The following is a 19504-nucleotide window of genomic DNA, read 5'->3' on the forward strand; positions in this document are numbered from 1 at the left end:
ATGGTTTGGCGGTCGTATGTCAGTTGCTATGGAAACTAAAGGTCCTTCTGATCTCTGCCCACATACTTTCCATCTTGTACACACGGGTGTGATGGGAAGCGCTGGAACTGGCCTCTGAGGGTGAGGTCACACTGCAGTCTGGTTTGGCAGAGGAGAGGGCGAAGGTCGGGATGATATTGTACACCAAACGTCTCTTGTGACATATTAGTGCTGATGGAGATGAGATGTTTCAAAATCGGTGCTTTCTGCGTCTAATCACGGGGAGGGGGAGTGGTGGTCACAAGCCTTGCATTTGATTTGGGGTGGGACTCGGATCTCTGAGGGGAAAATTTAAAAAATTAGATTTTTCTGCTTTTGTGGAACTTGTAATGAAAGCGAAGAATTGCCATTTCGGTAACAATGTTGGCGTCTGCGGCTCGGGTTCCACATTTTAGATTGCACAGGGCGCACTAGTCATCGCCGGTGCTGTATTTGTTTGCTAGTTTTATCCCTATGCAAGCTATTGACCTCTCACTGCAGTCACCTTTTCTCTAGGACGGTACACTCCGGTTCAGTGGTGCGACTTGCAAGGCGTACCCTTTTTGTGCCTATGGAGCCCTTCAAATCGTTGCGACTCCGACTTGCACCTATTTTTCAAAAGGTTTCTGCGCTTTTTTTTTTTTATTTTTTTTTTGCGATTTGCGTAGACCTCCTCCTGTGCAAGAATTTGCACAGATGTCAGCAAGCCGCACATGAAATCGCACATAAGTAGCACAACTTCAAAGCCGCATCCAGCTTCCCTGTTCACACTGATGTGCAAGATTTGCAGCGATTTTTCCTGTTTCCCTCATCGCATCACAATCGCATTACTTTTATGCTGTTGGGTTAAAGTGGAGTTCCACCCTAAAATGGAACTTCTGCTCATTGGACCTCCTGTGCCACAATTGCCACCTTTTCAGGGGGGAGGGGGGTACAGATAACTGTATAATTCAGGTATCTGCACCCACTTCCGGGCATAGATATCTGCAGAATCTGCGGTTATTTACACACTTCCGGTGGGGCCCCCGCTGTCTGCTGAGAAAAGCACAGATCCCATAGACAGCAGGGGCCGTCCTTATTGTGCAGCGCGACTCGTGCATGCGCAGCAGGGAACCGGGAATTGAAACCGCGTTGTCGGTAAGTGCTGTGATCTCTGAGACATAATGGATACCTGGAAGTATTACCCCCCCCCCCCCCTGCTACTAGATACTTGGAGTTTGTCAGAGCAGTCTTTTCTCAACCATCTGACCCCACAGGAACCCCTGAAATAATGTTCAGGTCTCGGGGACCCTCTAACACAATTTGTGGTGGTCACTGAGAAAACTGGTATATTGATGGTGGTCAGAGCACCACACTGTGCGCTGCCATGACACTGGTCCTGTCAAATGGCATTTCCCTCAGAATGCTGCCAGCATCATGAGATACGGGGGGATGTTTGGTCACAGCTTAGGGTACCCTATAAAAATCTCTGGAGGAACCCTGAGTGGCTGCTCCTAACTGTCCATCTGTTTTGTATTAATGGAAGGAAGGAATGGTGCGAGTTTCTCATGAAGTGGCTGTATAAAGGGAGGTGCTGCAGGCCGGTGATCAGCAGTCTTTATATCTCTGCGGTCAGGGAGGACGGGTCCGGGTGTGATAAGCAACCTGCAATGAACAGATGGCACGCTCCATGGAAGGGTTCTCTATCTGCAATGATCAGAGCACACCAGACTCCAGTACAAAGGATGGCTCCGCCCAACGCTTTCTGGTTTATTTATAAAGCTGCTGCTCTTTCTAGGAAATAGAACTGCCAGGATTAGTATTCATTTCACACCCGACAACCAGTGTGAGTGTGTGGGACATCCACCTTCATCAGAGGTGGTATCTCAGCTGAGAGCCGTGGGAGCTGAAGAGTCCCGTGAGGTCCATGTGACCGATTTTGTATAGGAAAAGAGCAAACTCCTCACTCTCCATCCAGGTTGCGGCTGGCGACTGTCCAGTCCAGGTTGCGGCTGGCGACTGTCCAGTCCAGGTTGCGGCTGGCGACTGTCCAGTCCAGGTTGCGGCTGGCGACTGTCCAGTCCAGGTTGCGGCTGGCGACTGTCCAGTCCAGGTTGCGGCTGGCGACTGTCCAGTCCAGGTTGCGGCTGGCGACTGTCCAGTCCAGGTTGCGGCTGGCGACTGTCCAGTCCCAGGTTGCGGCTGGCGACTGTCCAGTCCAGGTTGCGGCTGGCGACTGTCCAGTCCAGGTTGCGGCTGGCGACTGTCCAGTCCAGGTTGCGGCTGGCGACTGTCCAGTCCAGTCCAGGTTGCGGCTGGCGACTGTCCAGTCCAGTCCAGGTTGCGGCTGGCGACTGTCCAGTCCAGTCCAGGTTGCGGCTGGCGACTGTCCAGTCCAGTCCAGGTTGCGGCTGGCGACTGTCCAGTCCAGTCCAGGTTGCGGCTGGCGACTGTCCAGTCCAGTCCAGGTTGCGGCTGGCGACTGTCCAGTCCAGTCCAGGTTGCGGCTGGCGACTGTCCAGTCCAGTCCAGGTTGCGGCTGGCGACTGTCCAGTCCAGGTTGCGGCTGGCGACTGTCCAGTCCAGGTTGCGGCTGGCGACTGTCCAGTCCAGGTTGCGGCTGGCGACTGTCCAGTCCAGTCCAGGTTGCGACTGTCCAGTCCAGTCCAGGTTGCGACTGTCCAGTCCAGGTTGCGGCTGGCCACTGTCCAGTCCAGTCCAGGTTGCGGCTGGCCACTGTCCAGTCCAGTCCAGGTTGCGGCTGGCCACTGTCCAGTCCAGTCCAGGTTGCGGCTGGCCACTGTCCAGTCCAGTCCAGGTTGCGGCTGGCCACTGTCCAGTCCAGTCCAGGTTGCGGCTGGCCACTGTCCAGTCCAGTCCAGGTTGCGGCTGGCCACTGTCCAGCAATTGCGGATTTTGACAGCTTGGCTGCTTTTCACAGAACACCAGCAGTGTATATACTACAGTACACGATGTAATGAGTGGACATTGTTGGTCCGCCCGCTAGTAATCAACATGGCCGCCTCCAAGGCAGCAACAACTCTTCTTCCTCAGCCGGTGTTGTGTGAAAACGGCCAAATCCTCAATCTGCAATTACTGCTGCTGGAGAGTCCATGGAAGTGAGGTGATTGGAGGTTTTCATGAGTTGGCTCTTTTGACAGAACACCGGGGTAGACGGTCTACCCTCCCAATGCCTTCCACGGCGCTGGGGCTCTCCTGTCCCACCAGAAGACCCCAGCGCATCCGCCGACTAGTCTGAGACTAAAGCCAAGCTGGAATCTGGTCCTCACTATAGTACCCAGAAGACATGATATCACTTCTGGACTTCTGTTTTTGTTTGTTTTTTGTTTTTCAGAAATGCAGATCTTGGTGTTGTGAAGTCTTGTAGACCCCCAGATCCCTCCATAAAGAGTACTTGTCACAAGGATGTTTAGATTCCTTGTGATGGCAATAAAAGTGATGATAAAAAAATATATATATTTTTAAAGAATAAGTAAACCCTGATGGGTTTTACTTCCTCTTTTTGTTCCCTGCAAAGTATAAGCATAATGGGCTAGTAGGCATCTGGGGAGGGGGCAGGGAGCATCGCCTACTAGCCCATTTATGTGGCACTTACCTGCAAACTGAGCCTGCGCTGTCCCTGCTGGAGGCCGCGTTCATCTTCACCCCCTTCCTTCTGGGGCTATGGACTCCGGCTGTGTGACCTCACTCCCACCCACGGGAGCCGCCAGTCACGGCACTCACTCGGGAAGGATCAGCACAAAGGGCCGTTTCTTCACAGTGCATGCGCCGATGACGTCATCAGTGCACTACAAGGTAAATATCTCCTAATCGGTGTACGTTTAAGAGAGATTTACAGTACCTATAGGTAAGCCTTTATTATGGGCTTGCCTATACACGTTCTGTAAAGAGATTATAGATATAGTAGAGCTGCACAATCGTAAAAAAAAAAAAAAATCGTGATCTCGATTCAACCCCCCTGACGATTGCTGATTCTTTCATATAATAAGTGGAGAGACTTATCTGCTCACTTAACTGTCAAAAAAAACATCCAGGCAGTCGCCAAGTTCTTAACCCTTTCCCGCCGAGCGTACGCAGATATGCGTACTCGGCTTCCGAGGGTTGTACCGGGATGATGCCCGCACATGCCCGGTACCGTTTTTTGCAGCGGGCGATTGGCTATCCAGGCATAACAGCCGATGCAGCTAAAAGCCCCCTCTCGCCGCTGTTACCGGTGCTCCCGCTCGATTGGGAGCACCGACCAGTGATCCGACGCCTCCGGCTGCTGCGGAGGAACTGTAACGAAGCGGTAATGGGCTTCGTTCCATTCTCCTCATCGTAAACACGGAAGCGACGTCATGACGTCACTTCCCGTTTACTCGGCTGCCAATGGCGCCGGTTTAAAAAAAATATCCGGTATTCAGAATCGCCGTTTTCGGCGATCTGAATACATTGAAGTGTAAAGGAGGGGTGGGGGGTCTTTTAGACCCCTGATCCCTGCATAAAGAGGACCTGTCACCACCTATTACTGTCACAAGGGATGTTTACATTCCTTGTGACAGCAATAAAAGTGATCAATTTTTTTTTATTTTTTTTTAAAACAATTTAGCCATTTAAAAAAAAAAAAAAAAAAATGTTTAAAGCGCCCGCCGTCCCCGCGAGCTCGCGAAGCAAAGAAAACGCATACGGAAGTCGCGCCCGCGTATGTAAACGGTGTTCAAATCACACATGTGGGTTATCGCCGCGATCGTCAGAGCGAGAGCAATAATTCTAGCACTAGACCTCCTCTGTAACGCTAACCTGGTAACCGTAAAAAAAAAAATTAAAGCGTCGCCTATTGAGATTTTTAGGTACTGTACTTTGTCGTCAATCTACAAGTGCGCGCAATTATAAAGTGTGACATGTTTGGTATCTATTTACTCGGCGTAACATTATCTTTCACATTACGCCAAAAAAATTGGGCTAATTTTACTGTTTTTTTTTATTTATTTTTTTATTCATGAAAGTGTCCCTTTTCCCAAAAAGTTGCGTTTAAAACACCACTGCGCAAATACCGTGTGACATAAAATATTGCAACAATCGCCGTTTTTATTCTCTAGAGTCTCTGCTAAAAAATATATATATAATGTTTGGGGGTTCCAAGTAATTTTCTAGCAAAAAAATATGGATTTTAACTTGTAAACACCAAATTCCAAAAATAGGCTTAGTCATGAAAGGGTTAAAATGAAACATTGTAACTAACTCTTCCTCCTTGGATCAAAGGGAAACTTCCGCTTGTAAAGAAAAAAAAATCCAGGCAGTCTGCCAAGTTTTTAAATGTGTAAATGCAGGAAGTTTAACCGCTTAAAATCTAAATCTTTTTCTGACACTTGTTAAGGTAAAATAAATTTTTTTTTTTTTTTTTTTTTTTTTTAGAAAATTACTTGGAACCCCCAAACGTTATCTATATTTTAGCAGAGACGCTAGGGAATAAAACTGCAATTGCTGCAATATTTAATGTCGCATTGTATTTCCCCAGCGGTCTTTCAAACGCAGTTTTTTGGGAAAAAATACACTTCAATGAAACAAAAAAAAAAACCCCAGTAAAGTTAGCCCTTTTTTTTTTTTTTTTTTTTTTTTTTTTTTATGTGAAAGATGTGACTCCCGAGAATTGTGATCTATCTTCCAAGCAAAAAAAAAAAATTGTGATTCTCATTTTAGCCAGAATTGTGCAGCTCTAAGATATGATAGATATAGATTCATATCAAAGTGCCCCTGTCTCCCCATGCTAGAGAGTGCCAAGGCGAATGTGTGCATTGGTCCCTTCACGCGTGCAAACATCGATCATCCCACACATGTGAGGAATCGCCACGAACGTCGGATCCTGGGCAGTAATCCTAGTACCAGACCTCCTCTGTAAATCTTAAGTCGTAACGTGTAAAGGCTTTTAAAGCGTCACCTATGGATAGTAAAATGTATGTAGTTTGCTGCCGTTGCAGAGACGTGCGCAATTTTAAAGCGTGACATGTTTTTTTGGGGTATGTATGTACTAGATGAGACCTCTTTATTACCAAAGAGTTTTGGTAATGCATTTTTTTTTTTTTTTTTTTTTGCATTTAAATTTTAAGTGTTTTCCCAAAACTTGTTTGAAAAACTTGCGTGTATATACCATGTGACACAAAATATTGCAAAACCCACAAATTTATTAATCTCGGGCCTCTGTGTGTGTGTGTTATATATAGTGTGTGTTATATATAATGTGTGTGTGTGTGTGTGTATATATATATATATATATATATATATATATATATATATATTATTTTTTTTTTTTTATATCATTTGGGTGTTAATGTACTTTTCTAGCAAAAAGTCTTCTTTTTTTTTTTTTTTTTTTTTTTTATGTAGGACATATATATTTTGGGAGTTCGAAGTATTGCCGGGTCTTCAAGTGTTAGATGAGTAATCGGTGTGCGCCGTATGGCGTGTTGTAGAAGAGTTGAATTTTGTGTGGTTCACATCTTATGCATTCAGTGCTACCAGAAATCTTTGGCTGTTTCCTGTCGGATATAAACATGACTTGGGGTCAGGCTCTGTGCGGGGGGGGGGTGCCGAACTGATGATCTCCCCCGGGACTGTAAAGAGTCTTGTGATTACTCTTCTACCTCCTTCTTTTTTTTTTTTTTTTCTTTTCTCTTCGTTGTGTGGCTGGTGGAAGATTTTTCCCATCACTAGGTTCCATAATTTCCCAACCTGAGCAATTGTTAGACTTTTTTTATTGTCATTCCTATAGAACGGCCTCATATGCTGGTTATTGTACAGGACACCCCCCCATGTACAGGGCTCCCCCTATGTCATTGCTGTGTGTGTGTGTATATATTGACTTTCATGTTGTATGTCTCGGTAGGATAGATCGAATATAAAACGCACTGTTCTTTTTCTCTCCAGGTCTCCCCGGCATTCGGACTGGAGGTGGGCGGTGGAGCGAGCGGCCATTATCTGTCGGTGGACCTGGTTGCAGGCTCAGGTTTCTGACCTGGAGTTTCGGATAAGACAACAGACAGAAATCTACAAGCAAATCCGCTGCACCAAGGTAACTGTTCCCCCCTCTGCAGGATTGGACTTTGTAAACGCACACTGAGCAGTCTTTTTGCATCGCAATAAAGCTGAAGTTTAATCTACTAATGTTTCGTCTTCAATGGTTCTTTCCCCCTCCCTCTACATGCCAATGCAGTTTTTAAATAAAAGCTTTTACATTTTCATTAGACCCATTCATGTCATCACTGGGTCTCTATGCTTCTCTCTACAATACAGGTGAGGCCACCTCTTCTCCTGCCTAGGGGACTTACAACATTTAGCAATTTCCTCCCCCAGCCTGTGTCTCTGGCCCGCCACTTTCATTCACTGGATTTCAGTTTTCCCCATCATGGAGGGCGGGCATCACAGCGTTGCCTAGGGGCCCCCCTCCATTGCACGCCCTAGGGCAGCGGTAGGGAACTTCGGCTCTCCAGCTGTTTTGAAACTACAAATCCCATAATGCCTCTGCCTCTAGGAGTCATGCCTGTGATTGTTACGGTCTTGCAATGTCTCCTGGGACTTGTAGTTTCAAAACAGCTGGAGAGCCGAGGTTCCCTACACATGCCCTGGGGGCACCCACCCGTCGCCCATTGCATGCCCTAGGGGCACCCACCCGTCGCGCATTGCACGCCCTGGGGCAGTGATGGTGAGCCTTTGCACCCCAGATGTTTTGGTACTAAATTTCCCATGATGCTCATGCACTCTGCAGTGTACTTGAGCATCATGGCAAATGCAATTCCAAAATATCTGGGGGTGCCAAGGTTTGGCATCAATGCCCTAGGGACACCCACCCATTGCCCATTGCACGCCCTAGGGACACTCGCCCATCAAGACACCTTGATATTTGCATAACTCTACCCAAGGCTATGCAGAGGAGTACTGGGGCAGGGAGCTGTAATGTGTTCAGAAAGTGATGTACAGCACCCCGCCTCAGTACTCCTCCCAGGATCCCTCAGTCCTGATACAAGCAGTGGACTGGGTCTCGGAAGGAGTTCGAATATTAAAGGGGTTGTAAAAAAAGTCACCGGCCCCCCCATTTTACTTACCTGAGCCCTGGAATTTAACCTGGCGGTGACGTGCTCTTCCTTTGCTTGGGGTTCTCGGCTCTTGATTGGATAGATTGATAGCAGCACAGCCATTGGCTCCCGCTGCTGTCAATCAAATGTCACGGAGCTGAAGAACGGGGAGATGCAGTTGTTAACAGCATCTGCCTAGTGACAGGACACTGATTGTCTGCTCCCTGTAATCGGGAGCAGCGATCAGTGTCACGTCACTGCTAGCCCATCCCCCGGACAGTTAGAAACACTCCCCCAGGACACACTTGACCCCTCCCCGCCCCCTAGTGGTTAACCCCTTCACTGCCAGTGACATTTTTACAGTAATCAATGCAATTTTATAGCATTGATGCCAATGGTCCAAAAAATGTCAGAATTGTCCGATGTGCCCGCCATAATGTTGCAGTCATGATAAAAATCGCTCATCGCAGCAATTACTAGTAAAAAAAAATTGGGGGGGAAAAATGCCATAAAAATATTCCGTATTTTATAGAAATTATAACTTTTGGGCAAACCAATCAATAAACGCTTATTGCAATATTTTTTGGGGAAAAAAAATATGTTGAATACGTATCGGCTGAAACTGAGGGAAAAATAATGTGGTGTTTTTTTAAATATATTTTTGGGGGTTATTTATTATAGCAAAATGTCAAATATTGCTTCCTTTTTTTTTTCCCCCAAAATTGTCACTTTTTTTTTTTTTTTGTTTATAGCGCAAAAAATAAAAACTGCAGAGGTGATAAAATACCACCAAAAGAAAGCTCTATTTGTGGGGGGGGGGGAAGGACGTCAATTTTGTTTGGGAGCCACGTCGCACGACCGCGCAATTGTCAGTTAAAGTGACGCGGTGCCAAATCACAAAAAGTGCTCTGGTCAGGAAGGGGGGAAAATCCTTCCCGGGGCTGAAGTGGTTAACAAAATCCTTTTAGGCCTGAAGATTAAATAAAACCCCCAAAACATAATACATTTTCTGAAAGCAGGCTCCCTAAATGGTCCATTTTTTTTAATTTTTTTTTTTGCACGATATTACCGCAAAGGTTTGGGAGCCCAAAAATGCAATAAATTACCCAATTTTTGGGAAAAATATCCAAGACGAGGTTGCACCGAGTAAATGGATGCCCATTGTAGCAAATCTTAACCACTTCAGTCCCGGAAGGATTTTCCCCCTTAATGACCAGGCAATTTTTTGCGATTATCTGACAGTTGTTCAACGTTCTACCCAAACAAAATTGACGTTTTTTTGTTTTTTTTTCCCCCACCAATAGCTTTCATTTGGTGGCATTTGCTAATCTCTGCAGTTTTTTTTTTATTTTTTGCTCTATAAACAAAGAGCCACAATTTTTCAAGAAATTTTTTTTGCTATAATAAATATCCCAAAAAAAAAAAAATGTCTTCATCAGTTTAGGCCGATATATATTCGTCTAAATAAAATTGCACTAGGTGTACATTCATTGGTTTACGCAAAAGTTAGTGTCTACAAACTAGGGGATGTATTTATGGCTTTTTTTTTTTTTTTTTTTTTTTTTTTTTTTTTTTTACTACAAAATTGCGCCGGACAGACACTTGACAAGTTTTTCGGACCATTGACATTTATACAGCGATTTAGTGCTATAAAATTGCACTGATTACTGTGTAAACGTCACTTGACAGGGAGTGGCTTAAAGCTAGGAGGCGATCAAGGGGTTAAATGTGTTCACTAGTTAGTTTTTCTAACTGGGGGTGGGAGTGACTGGGGAAGGAGACATATCACTGTTTGCGATTACTGCAAACAGCAGCTGTTATAATAAACCGACCATTAAAATTATAAACTGATCGATTTTTTTCATCAGCGGGCAAACTTGCAAAATCAGCAGGGGGGGTCAAATACTTTTTTTCCCCTCAGTGTATAATGATCTATGGCACTGTTTTACACTTGGCTAGTAGAGCTGCTTCGTCCTCCTGTCTGAGCTCCTCTGCAGCAACTCCCTTCATTGTCTTCTGTAAGCAACCAGAGCTGTGCGGTGTCCTGGATACATGCTGGCAGCACCCAGTGTTGTGTTGGCACGGTACCTATGCAATATTGAGAGGAATTGAGCCATCCCAGGACACGCAGAAAGTTTCCACAGGTGACCTTGGAACGCGGTGATGACCTCAGTGCCACGAATATTTCTTGGAATACACACATTGCATGAAATCTCGCCAGTTAAAATTGCTGCGTCTAACCTGCCTGTGTTTATGAAGGAGAATCAGTCCCTATAGATTCGTCACCCCTCCGTGTACAACAGAAGTCCTGGTATAGCGGCTTTCCTTTTTAACCCTTTTTGCTGCCAGAGCTGTTTTTGTCCCCATTTACCCAAGATTTACCCCCCTCTTTATGACCAGGCCTTTTTTTTTTTTTTTTTTTGCGGTGCGGCACTGCGTTTTTTTAACTGACAATTGTGCAGTTTCGCGACGCTGCACCCAAATTTAATTTGTCAGGTCCCCCCCCCCCACCACAAATGGAGCTTTTGTTTGGTATTTGATCACCTCTGCGTTTTTTATATTTTTCGCTATAAACAAAAGACCATTTAAAAATAAAATTCCTGCTATAAAACATCCAGTAAAAAAACAAATTTCTTCATCAATATGTATTCTGCTATTTTTGTTAGAATCCCAATAGGCGTATATTGATTGGTTTGCGCCAAAGTTTATAGCGTCTACGAACTACGGGATATTTTCATTTATTTATTTTTTACTAGTAACGGCGATCATAGTAATGAAATATACCAGCGCAAATATCGTAAGGAGCTGAATGAACACTCTGGTAAATTTGCAACACCCCAGATCAGTATAAAATAATAATAGTGCAACACTAATAAAAGTTCATGAAGAGAGAATCCATATAAGAAGACAGATTCCCCATAAAGTGACGTTGTGCCTTGTAAACAATGAACTCCATGTCAGACATAAAAAAAAGCTCCACCTTTAGTCACTCCTAAGCCGCTCACCTCAGCGCCAGGACCTGAGTCAACAAAGGGTCAAACGGGCTTTCCCATAAAGGGGTAAATATCCAGGAGCGTGGTGACAATATTCTCCCTGGTGCAGACCTAGTAAGAACGCCAGATGGATTCATGCACGGACATCCCATCAGGGCCATGGATGTTTAAAAATCACCAGTATTCCGACATAAGACCACATGGGGTGACAACCACAGGTGATGTCAGATGTAGCTCCTCTCCTTCCGTACGAGTTACGTCCCAGGGGGGCGGGACTTCATGCTGGGAAGCAACACATACGGAAGGAGAGGCGCTACGTCTGATGTCACCCGCAGCCGTCTCCCCATGTGGTTTAATGTACAAGTGCTTGTATGCCGGTGTTGTGCCATATAGTGTCCGCGCCGTACTGCGCATGCGCAGTACGGAGCAGACGAAGCTTCGGAAAATCTCCGAAGCTGAACGGCGCCTGTGCCGTGAGGTGAGGTGGTAGCCCCACCATCCAAGCGGACATAGGGTTGTGAATATTAGAGGGCCCCTCGCTCGCCACGCTTCGGGCTGAAGGGATGTCCGTGCATGAATCCATCTGGCGTTCTTACTAGGTCTGCACCAGGGAGAATATTGTCACCACGCTCCTGGATATTTACCCCTTTATGGGAAAGCCTGTTTGACCCTTTGTTGACTCTGGTCCTGGCGCTGAGGTGAGCGGCTTAGGAGTGACATCCCTTCAGGGTCACGGATGGTTAAAAATCGTCAGGATCTCGACCTAAAGATAAGAAACATCTAGTGCTCTCTGCTGTCAAATTTTATCAGTAATAAAAGAATCCCACTGAAGTGCCGGTGTCTTATCATATAAGGTCCCCTATCAGATAGCGTCCGCTGTGTACTGTGCATGTGCAGTACACAGCAACACAGATTCCGAAAATTGCCGAGGATGAACGGCGCCTGCGCCGTGAGTCCAGGTTCTATCCCCACTATCCAAGTGGACATAGAGTAGGAATATAAAAGAGCCGCGAGCCCGAAGTGTGGCGAGCGACGCTCGCCCACGAGGGGCCCTCTAATATTCACAACCCTATGTCCGCTTGGATGGTGGGGCTACCACCTCCACTCATGGCACAGGCGCCGTTCAGCTTCGGAGATTTTCTGAAGCTTTGTCTGCTCCGTACTGCGCATGCGCAGTAAGGCGCGGACACTATATGATGGGCGGACACTATATGGCACAACACCGGCATACAAGCACTTGTACATTAAACCACATGGGGAGACGGCTGCGGGTGACATCAGACGTAGCGCCTCTCCTTCCGTACGTGTTGCTTCCCAGCATGAAGTCCGGCCCCCCTGGGACGTAACTCGTACGGAAGGAGAGGAGCTACATCTGACATCACCTGTGGTTGTCACCCCATGTGGTCTTATGTTGGAATACTGGTGATTTTTAAACATCCATGGCCCTGATGGGATGTCCGTGCATGAATCCATCTGGCGTTCTTACAAGGTCGGCACCGGGGGGCGAATGTTGTGACCACGCTTCTGGATATTTACCCCTTTATGGGAAAGCCTGTTCGACCCATTGTTGACTCGGGTCCTGGCACTGAGGTGAGCCGCTTAGTGTCTAAGGGGGAGGTTTTGCACGTTTGATGCCGAGTTCATTGTTTTCAAGGCACAACATCACTTTGTTGGGATCTCTACCATCTGGTTACTAACTTAAACCCTGTCTCTTGGGATTTGGTTGCCAAGGAGAGCTTGTGTCTCGGAATGAAGCATTTTTGCTAGTCTATGCGTGATGTAGGACGTTGCAGTTCAGATTCCCAAGTCTGCATGTACGGTGGGAGATCAGGAGAGGAAACTTGGAGTAGTATCGAATAAAGTTGGGAAACTACATGGGTCAGGGGATCAGCCTGCAGGAGCATATCTTCAAATCCCGATGGTTCAAATAGGATATCCGACAGGGAGGGGGAAACTATGGGCATAGTATAGGGCTTGTCTCCTCTGGTTGGGAAGGGTACTCTGTCATTAGAAATGGATCTACACCAGGGATCTTCAAACTACGGCCCTCCATCTGTTGTGGAACTACACATCCTATGAGGCATTGTAAAACTCTGACATTCAGACATGACTAGGCATGGTGCTGGAGGGTCGTAGTTTGAAGACCCCCTGGTCTACACGGAGGACTTGGGCAAGTCTCCTACATTCCTCCTTATGCCAAACTCCAACTTTCGGCCGGTGGGAAGGCAGGGGTCCCAAAGAATGGAGTCATGGGGCCTAACTGTTTAGACACGGTACCAGATGAAATCAATCCATCCCATATTTGAAGTCTCTGGCAAGTAAGATTAGCCAAAGGAGACTTCTCTTTACGACAAACCACTGGAGTCCATGGTAGAGTGTGGAGCTCAATCGGATTTAAGTGATCTAATTCAGGGGCCTTCAAACTACGGCCCTCCAGTTGTTCAGAAACTACCATTCCCATCATGCCCAGTCATGTCTGTGAATCTCAGAGTTTTACAATGCCTCATGGGATGCGTAGTTCCGCAACAGCTGGAGGGCCGTAGTTTGAGGATGCCAGCTCTAATTGGACCCATAGTTTGGTTGTAGTATGGTGAAACCAGTCCACCAAACGTGCAAGTACCACCACTCCTGGGACGAGCCCCCCCCCCCCCCCCCCCCTAAATAAAAATTGAACAATCGAGGAAGCTTCCTAAAGTATGAGGTCGGTATGTAGATGTTTGGAATAAATGGAGAAACCTAGGGTAGGACATCCATTTTTCAATGCGTTGATCCTTCCAAACCAAGAGACGTTTGGTTTAAGATGACAGATCTGCCTGCGTTTTTAAAAAAGGGGTGGGGGGGGAGTGAAATTTGGAAGAAAGGGACGCAAGTGGATCCAGCCTTGAAAGGGAATGAGGACGAAAGTTGTAAAGCCGCCCCCGACAAGGAGATCTTGAGAATTTCTGACTTGCTGTGGTTCACCTTTAAAGTTGCTCATTTTATTCCGAATTCCTTAATGATGTGTGGGGGTGGGGGGGGGGGGTTGGGTCACAAACATCAAGTCATCTGTGAGGAGTGCAAATTTTGTGTATACAGGGCCGGTCTTAATACCCCTAATAGGGTTACTCCACAAGGCTGCGGCTAAGTGTTCTATGTTAAGGACCTAGAGAAGGAGAGATGAATCCTTGTCATGTCCCATTATGGATATGGAATGCGGGGGACAATGTACCGTTTATCCCAGTGATGGCGAACCTTGGAACCCCAGATGTTTTGGAACTACATTTCCCATGATGCTCTGGCACTCTGCAGTGTAGTGGAGCATCATGGGAAATGTAGTTCCAAAACATCTGGGGTGCCAAGGTTCGCCATCACTGGTTTATCCGGATCCTGGCAGATGGAGAGGAATATTTATCCTGGACTTTTTTAAATTTTTATTTTTTTCCCTATTGACAAAATGCCGATAAGCCTATTTTCAGGGGCCAATTTTTTATATTGATGCATCTCTAGTAAACCTCAATGGTTTAGGCTCGGTTCACATCTCTCTGCATTTTGTAGCTTGAAGCTACAATCGATTCTCTATAGATACTACCCAAGTTCCCTGAAACCAAACGTCGGAGCTACAAAAAGAAGTTCAAGAACTTTGAGCTCCAAACAGGGCAGATTGGTTTCTTTTATGTGCTTGGGTGTATTTATTTATTTTTTTCATATATATAATTTTATTTAAAAAAAAAAAAAAAATATATATATATATATATATATATATATATATATATATATATATATATATATATATATATATATATATATATATATATATATAATTTGATTCAGCTATTAAAAAAAAAAAAATACTTCTGCCACCTGGTTCTGCTGCTCAGTTGGCACACGTTTCTGTATTCTCTGCTCTATAGATAATAAGCTATTAATGATTCCTCAGTCCTGAGATACTAGAGCTGAGAGCATGTGGTCCACTAATAGTAATGTATCCTTGACTCTTTGGTTACAGGGAGGTGTTGTGCTCGGGGACTCTCCTCATTGTGAAGACTCGACCGCTCGGCAGACGGCCAACTCTGTGGTGTTGAATGCAAGAGGCAACCGGGTGCCTTCCTCCTGTTCCAAGACTACCCCAAAAGCTCCCTCGGGGGACGATCCTTGTAACACTCCCACCCCTCCTCCTCAGAGTGTAGATAAACAGGTAAGTCCACCCCCAGAAAAAAGGAGGGTTTCTTCATTTCATATAATAATAATAATAAAAAAATTTCACTTTTGGTCCTGCCTAGTCTTATTAAAGTCTGTATCTCGGACTACTTTCATAATGAGCCAACACCAAACGTTGTTAAAGTTTGCTGCTTGTTTTTGCGGTACGTTGGCACTATTTTAGCTATGATTTTTGTGCCGCTTTTCAACTACTAGCGTTGCGGTTTTTACACAAATGGTAAAAATGCCCGTTTTGTGGCGCTGCCCATTCATGGCAATGGGCGGGTGTCAGAAACCATGTATCAGACAGAGACAGAAGTACAATTAAATCACACTTGTTTAAAAATAAAAAGGTTAAATAGAAAAAGCGTAGTCAAAGCATAGCCAGAGTCCATTAACCGGATAGAGTAGTCAGCCAGGCCAGAGTTCAATAACCAGATCGGGTAATCAGCCAGGCCAGAAGTCAGGGATCCAAGTGGAGCAACAGCAAGCAGGATAAGGAGCCAGAAGGGATGTCAGCAAGCCTGTCTTTAAACAGAACCGCAGGAGATGGTTTCTTGTGATGTGACCAAGGCGAAGGCAGAGATGAAGTGAGTTGGACAGCTTTAGGCCGGGTTCACACTGCTGCGGGGGGAGATCCGATCTCCGTAGCGATGCAAGTTCAGCCATACAGATAGTATGGCTGAATTCGCATCGCTCCCGCAGCAAACTCGCACGGGACCCTTTTTTTGGTCCGCAGCAGAATTGGATCGCATGGGTGTTCACACCATGCGATCTGATTCCTGTGCGAGTCTGCAGATCGCACTGCGATATGCGGACGGATCTGGGGGTGTCATTAACATTTCATTGACACTCCCAGCCGTTCGCATAGGGCAGTGTGAACTGCCGGCGGGAGTCATGCGATGCGGGAAAACGCCGCGGATTCACAGCGTTCCCGCATCGCTGTGGTGTGAACCCAGCCTTAAGTAGGCAGGTCAGACGAGCAGGATCGGGAACAGCTGGTAACTGTGGAAAAAGATGAGAGCTGGCAATTAGCTGACAGCTGAGCAGCCAGCCCAGCGAAGGAAGGGCTAAGCCAGCCCTGACAGCGGGGCGTTTTGGGAGTGCTAAATAGAGTGCCCCCCCCCCAACCCACCCCAAAGATGCTGATTGCAGGACTTTTCATAACGTCCGGCAAGCGCACTGCCCCAGTGTGAAAAGATGCACTGAAATGAATGGGAGGCTTTGCAGAGGCTATTTCCAGCGCTAAAACGCCTGAAAACCGCCCCAGCGTGAAAGGGGTATTAAAACTGTTGTAGAGTCACTTAATGCACTGTACACCATCCTTTCTGTTTAATAATCTTATGTGCCCCCGTGTTTTATTAAAATAAAAAAAAAAAGCTCTTTACCGGTTTTCAGAGCGCCAAACGCCACTCATGTGACCCGCCGCCTCTCTCATCTCTCCGTCTGACAGCTGCAGCGGGCGGGGCCGAGGATTCCCCGCTGACATGGGGGGGGGAGAGAAACGGCAGGTCACATGAACAGTGATCGGTGCTCTGAAAACTGGTAAAGAACGGCTTTATTTATTTATTTATTTTTTTTCTAAAGCACGGCACATAGTATTAATCGGACAGGATGGTATGAAATTTTAGCAGCAAGAGGGGAGGGGGGCGGGCACTGACACAAGAGCAGACAGGCAGGGAGGGAGAGGAGAGTTGCGGATGATAAACTGACCACTGTGTCGGGGCTCAGCAGCCATAAAAAAAACGTGGTCAGTTTACAAGAGGAGGACATAGTCAGGACCAGCCATGTGGTGTTGCATGCGCAGTGACGCTCTGTGTTCAGGACAAACAGTATGCCATGGATAATGGAGCGATGTGCTGCGGCTCCTGTGCACATGTGTGTGTGAGTGATATCGTGCATGCACACGTCCTAAACCCGGAAGCAGGCAACAGCATATGGGTATGTCATTTTGCCTGTGCAGGCCGCCTGTTTGCAAGACTTTGCAGGCAAACGGCCCCCAAGTGGTTAATGGTTTCACATTTGTTCTGCTTCTGTATCCTGATATGTGCCCATTAAATATAATGGCTCTTACACATAGGAACGTTCATTGAATGGTCCTTTCTTTCTTTTCTCTTTTTTTCTTTTTCTTTCTTTCTTTTTTTTTTTCTTTTCTCTTTTTTTCTTTTTCTCTTTCTTTCTTTTTCTTTCTTTTTCTTTTTTTCTTTTCTCTTTTTTTCTTTTTCTCTTTTTTTCTTTTTCTCTTTTTTTCTTTTTCTCTTTCTTTCTTTTTCTTTCTTTCTTTTTCTTTCTTTCTTTCTTTCTTTTTTTTCTTTCTTTCTTTCTTTCTCTTTTTTTCTTTTCTTTCTTTTTCTTTTCTTTCTTTCTCTTCTTTCTTTCTCTCTCAAGTTTTGTTACCTGGAAATAACTCTAAATGATCTACATATTGGAAATGTTTGTGAGAGATGTTGTGATGTTGAACTCTGATGTGGAAATGCCGAACTCCTACATGTTGAGCTGTGCTCACACTTCATCAGAGGACAGAGTGCTGGAGATGATGGCTTTTCTAGGAGATGTATAATATTGTAGTTTTAGATTCCCTTTATAACCAGGACTGAAGGATTAGGTAAATCTGCAATATTGCATATGAATATAATGCAGTCATACAGTATCTCACAAAAGTAAGTACACCCCTCAGTCACATTTGTGTAAATCTTTTCTTCTCTCTTTTCATGTGACAACACTGAAGAGATGACACTTGTCTACAATGTAAAGTAGTGAGTGTACAGCTTGTATAACGGTGTAAATTTGCTGTCCCCTCAAAATAACTCAAAACACAGCCATTAATATCTAAACCACTGGCAACAAAAATCAGTACACCCCTAAGTGAAAATGTCCAAATTGGACCCAAAGTGTCAATATTTTGTGTGGCCGCCATTATTTTCCAGCATTGCCTTCACCCTCTTGGGCATGGAGGTCACCAGAGCTTCACAGGTTGTCACTGGAGTCCTCTTCCCCCTCCTGCATGATGACATCACGGAGCTGGTGGATGTTGGAGACCTTCCCCTCCTCCACCTTCCGTTTGAGGATGTCTCACAGATGATCAATAGGGTTTAGGTCTGGAGACATGCTTGGCCAGTCCATCACCTTCACCCTCAGCTTCTTTAGCAAGGCGTTGGAGGTGTGTTTGGGGTGGTTATCATGTTGGAATACTGCCCTGCGGCCCAGTCTCTGAAGGGAGGGGATCATGCTCTGCTTCAGTATGTCACAGTACATGTTGGCATTCATGGTCCCCTCAATGATCTGTAGCCCCCCAGTGCCGGCAGCACTCATGCAGCCCCAGACCATGACACCCCCACCACCATGCCTGACTGTAGACCAGACACACTTGTCTTTGTCCTCCTCACCTGGTTGCCCCCACACACGCTTGTCACCATCTGACACCAAATACGTTTATCTTGGTCTCATCAGAACACAGGACATGGTTCCAGTAATCCATGTCCTTGGTCTGCTTGTCTTCAGAAAACTGTTTGCGGACTTTCTTGGGCATCATCTTTAGAAGAGGCTTCCTTCTGGATTGACAGCCATGCAGACCAATTTGATGCAGTGTGCGGCGTATGGTCTGAGCACTAACAGGCTGACCCCCCACCCCTACAACCTCTGGAGCAATGCTGGCAGCACTCATACGTCTATTTCCCAAAGACAACCTCTGGATATGACGCTGAGCACGTGACCTCAACTTCTCTGGACCATGGTGAGGCCTGTTCTGAGGGGAACCTGTCCTGTTATACCGCTGTACAGTCTTGGCCACCGTGCTGCAGCTCAGTTTCAGGGTCTTGGCAATCTTCTTATAGCCTAGGCCATCTTTATGTAGAGCAACAATTCTTTTCTTCAGATCCTCAGAGTTCTTTACCATGAGGTGCCATGTTGTACTTCCAGTGACCAGTATGAGAGAGTGAGAGCGATAACACCAAATTGAACACGCCTGCTCCCCATTCACACCTGAGACCTTGTAACACGAACGAGTCACATGACACTGAAGAGGGAAAATTGCTAATTGGGCCCAATTAGGCACGTTTTGCCTTAGGGGTGTACTGACTTTTGTTGCCAGCGGTTTAGACATTAATGGCTGTGTGTTGAGTTATTTTGAGGGGACAGGAAATTTACACTGTTATACAAGCTGTACACTCACTACTTTACATTGTAGACAAGTGTCATTTCTTCAGTGTTGTCACATGAAAAGATTTACAAACATTGTGACTGAGGGGTGTACTCACCACTTTTGTGAGA

General features: G+C 45.9%; 1 protein-coding gene across 1 annotated transcript in view; it reads left to right on the plus strand.

Annotated features, from left to right (window-relative positions):
• The window catches only part of LOC143997786 (KAT8 regulatory NSL complex subunit 1-like), a 68380-nt gene that overhangs the window by 4945 nt on the left and 43931 nt on the right, over window positions 1-19504 (plus strand). Inside the window, exons 2-3 of the mRNA XM_077493588.1 lie at window positions 6922-7066; window positions 15045-15233. Of these exons, the coding sequence (XP_077349714.1) occupies window positions 6922-7066; window positions 15045-15233 (334 nt within the window). The remainder of the gene's footprint in view (window positions 1-6921; window positions 7067-15044; window positions 15234-19504) is intronic.

The sequence above is a fragment of the Lithobates pipiens genome, unplaced genomic scaffold, assembly GCF_037356315.1.
Source record: "Lithobates pipiens isolate NorthernLeopardFrog02 unplaced genomic scaffold, aLitPip1_a1.2 Scaffold_19, whole genome shotgun sequence".
Lineage (NCBI taxonomy): Eukaryota > Metazoa > Chordata > Amphibia > Anura > Ranidae > Lithobates > Lithobates pipiens.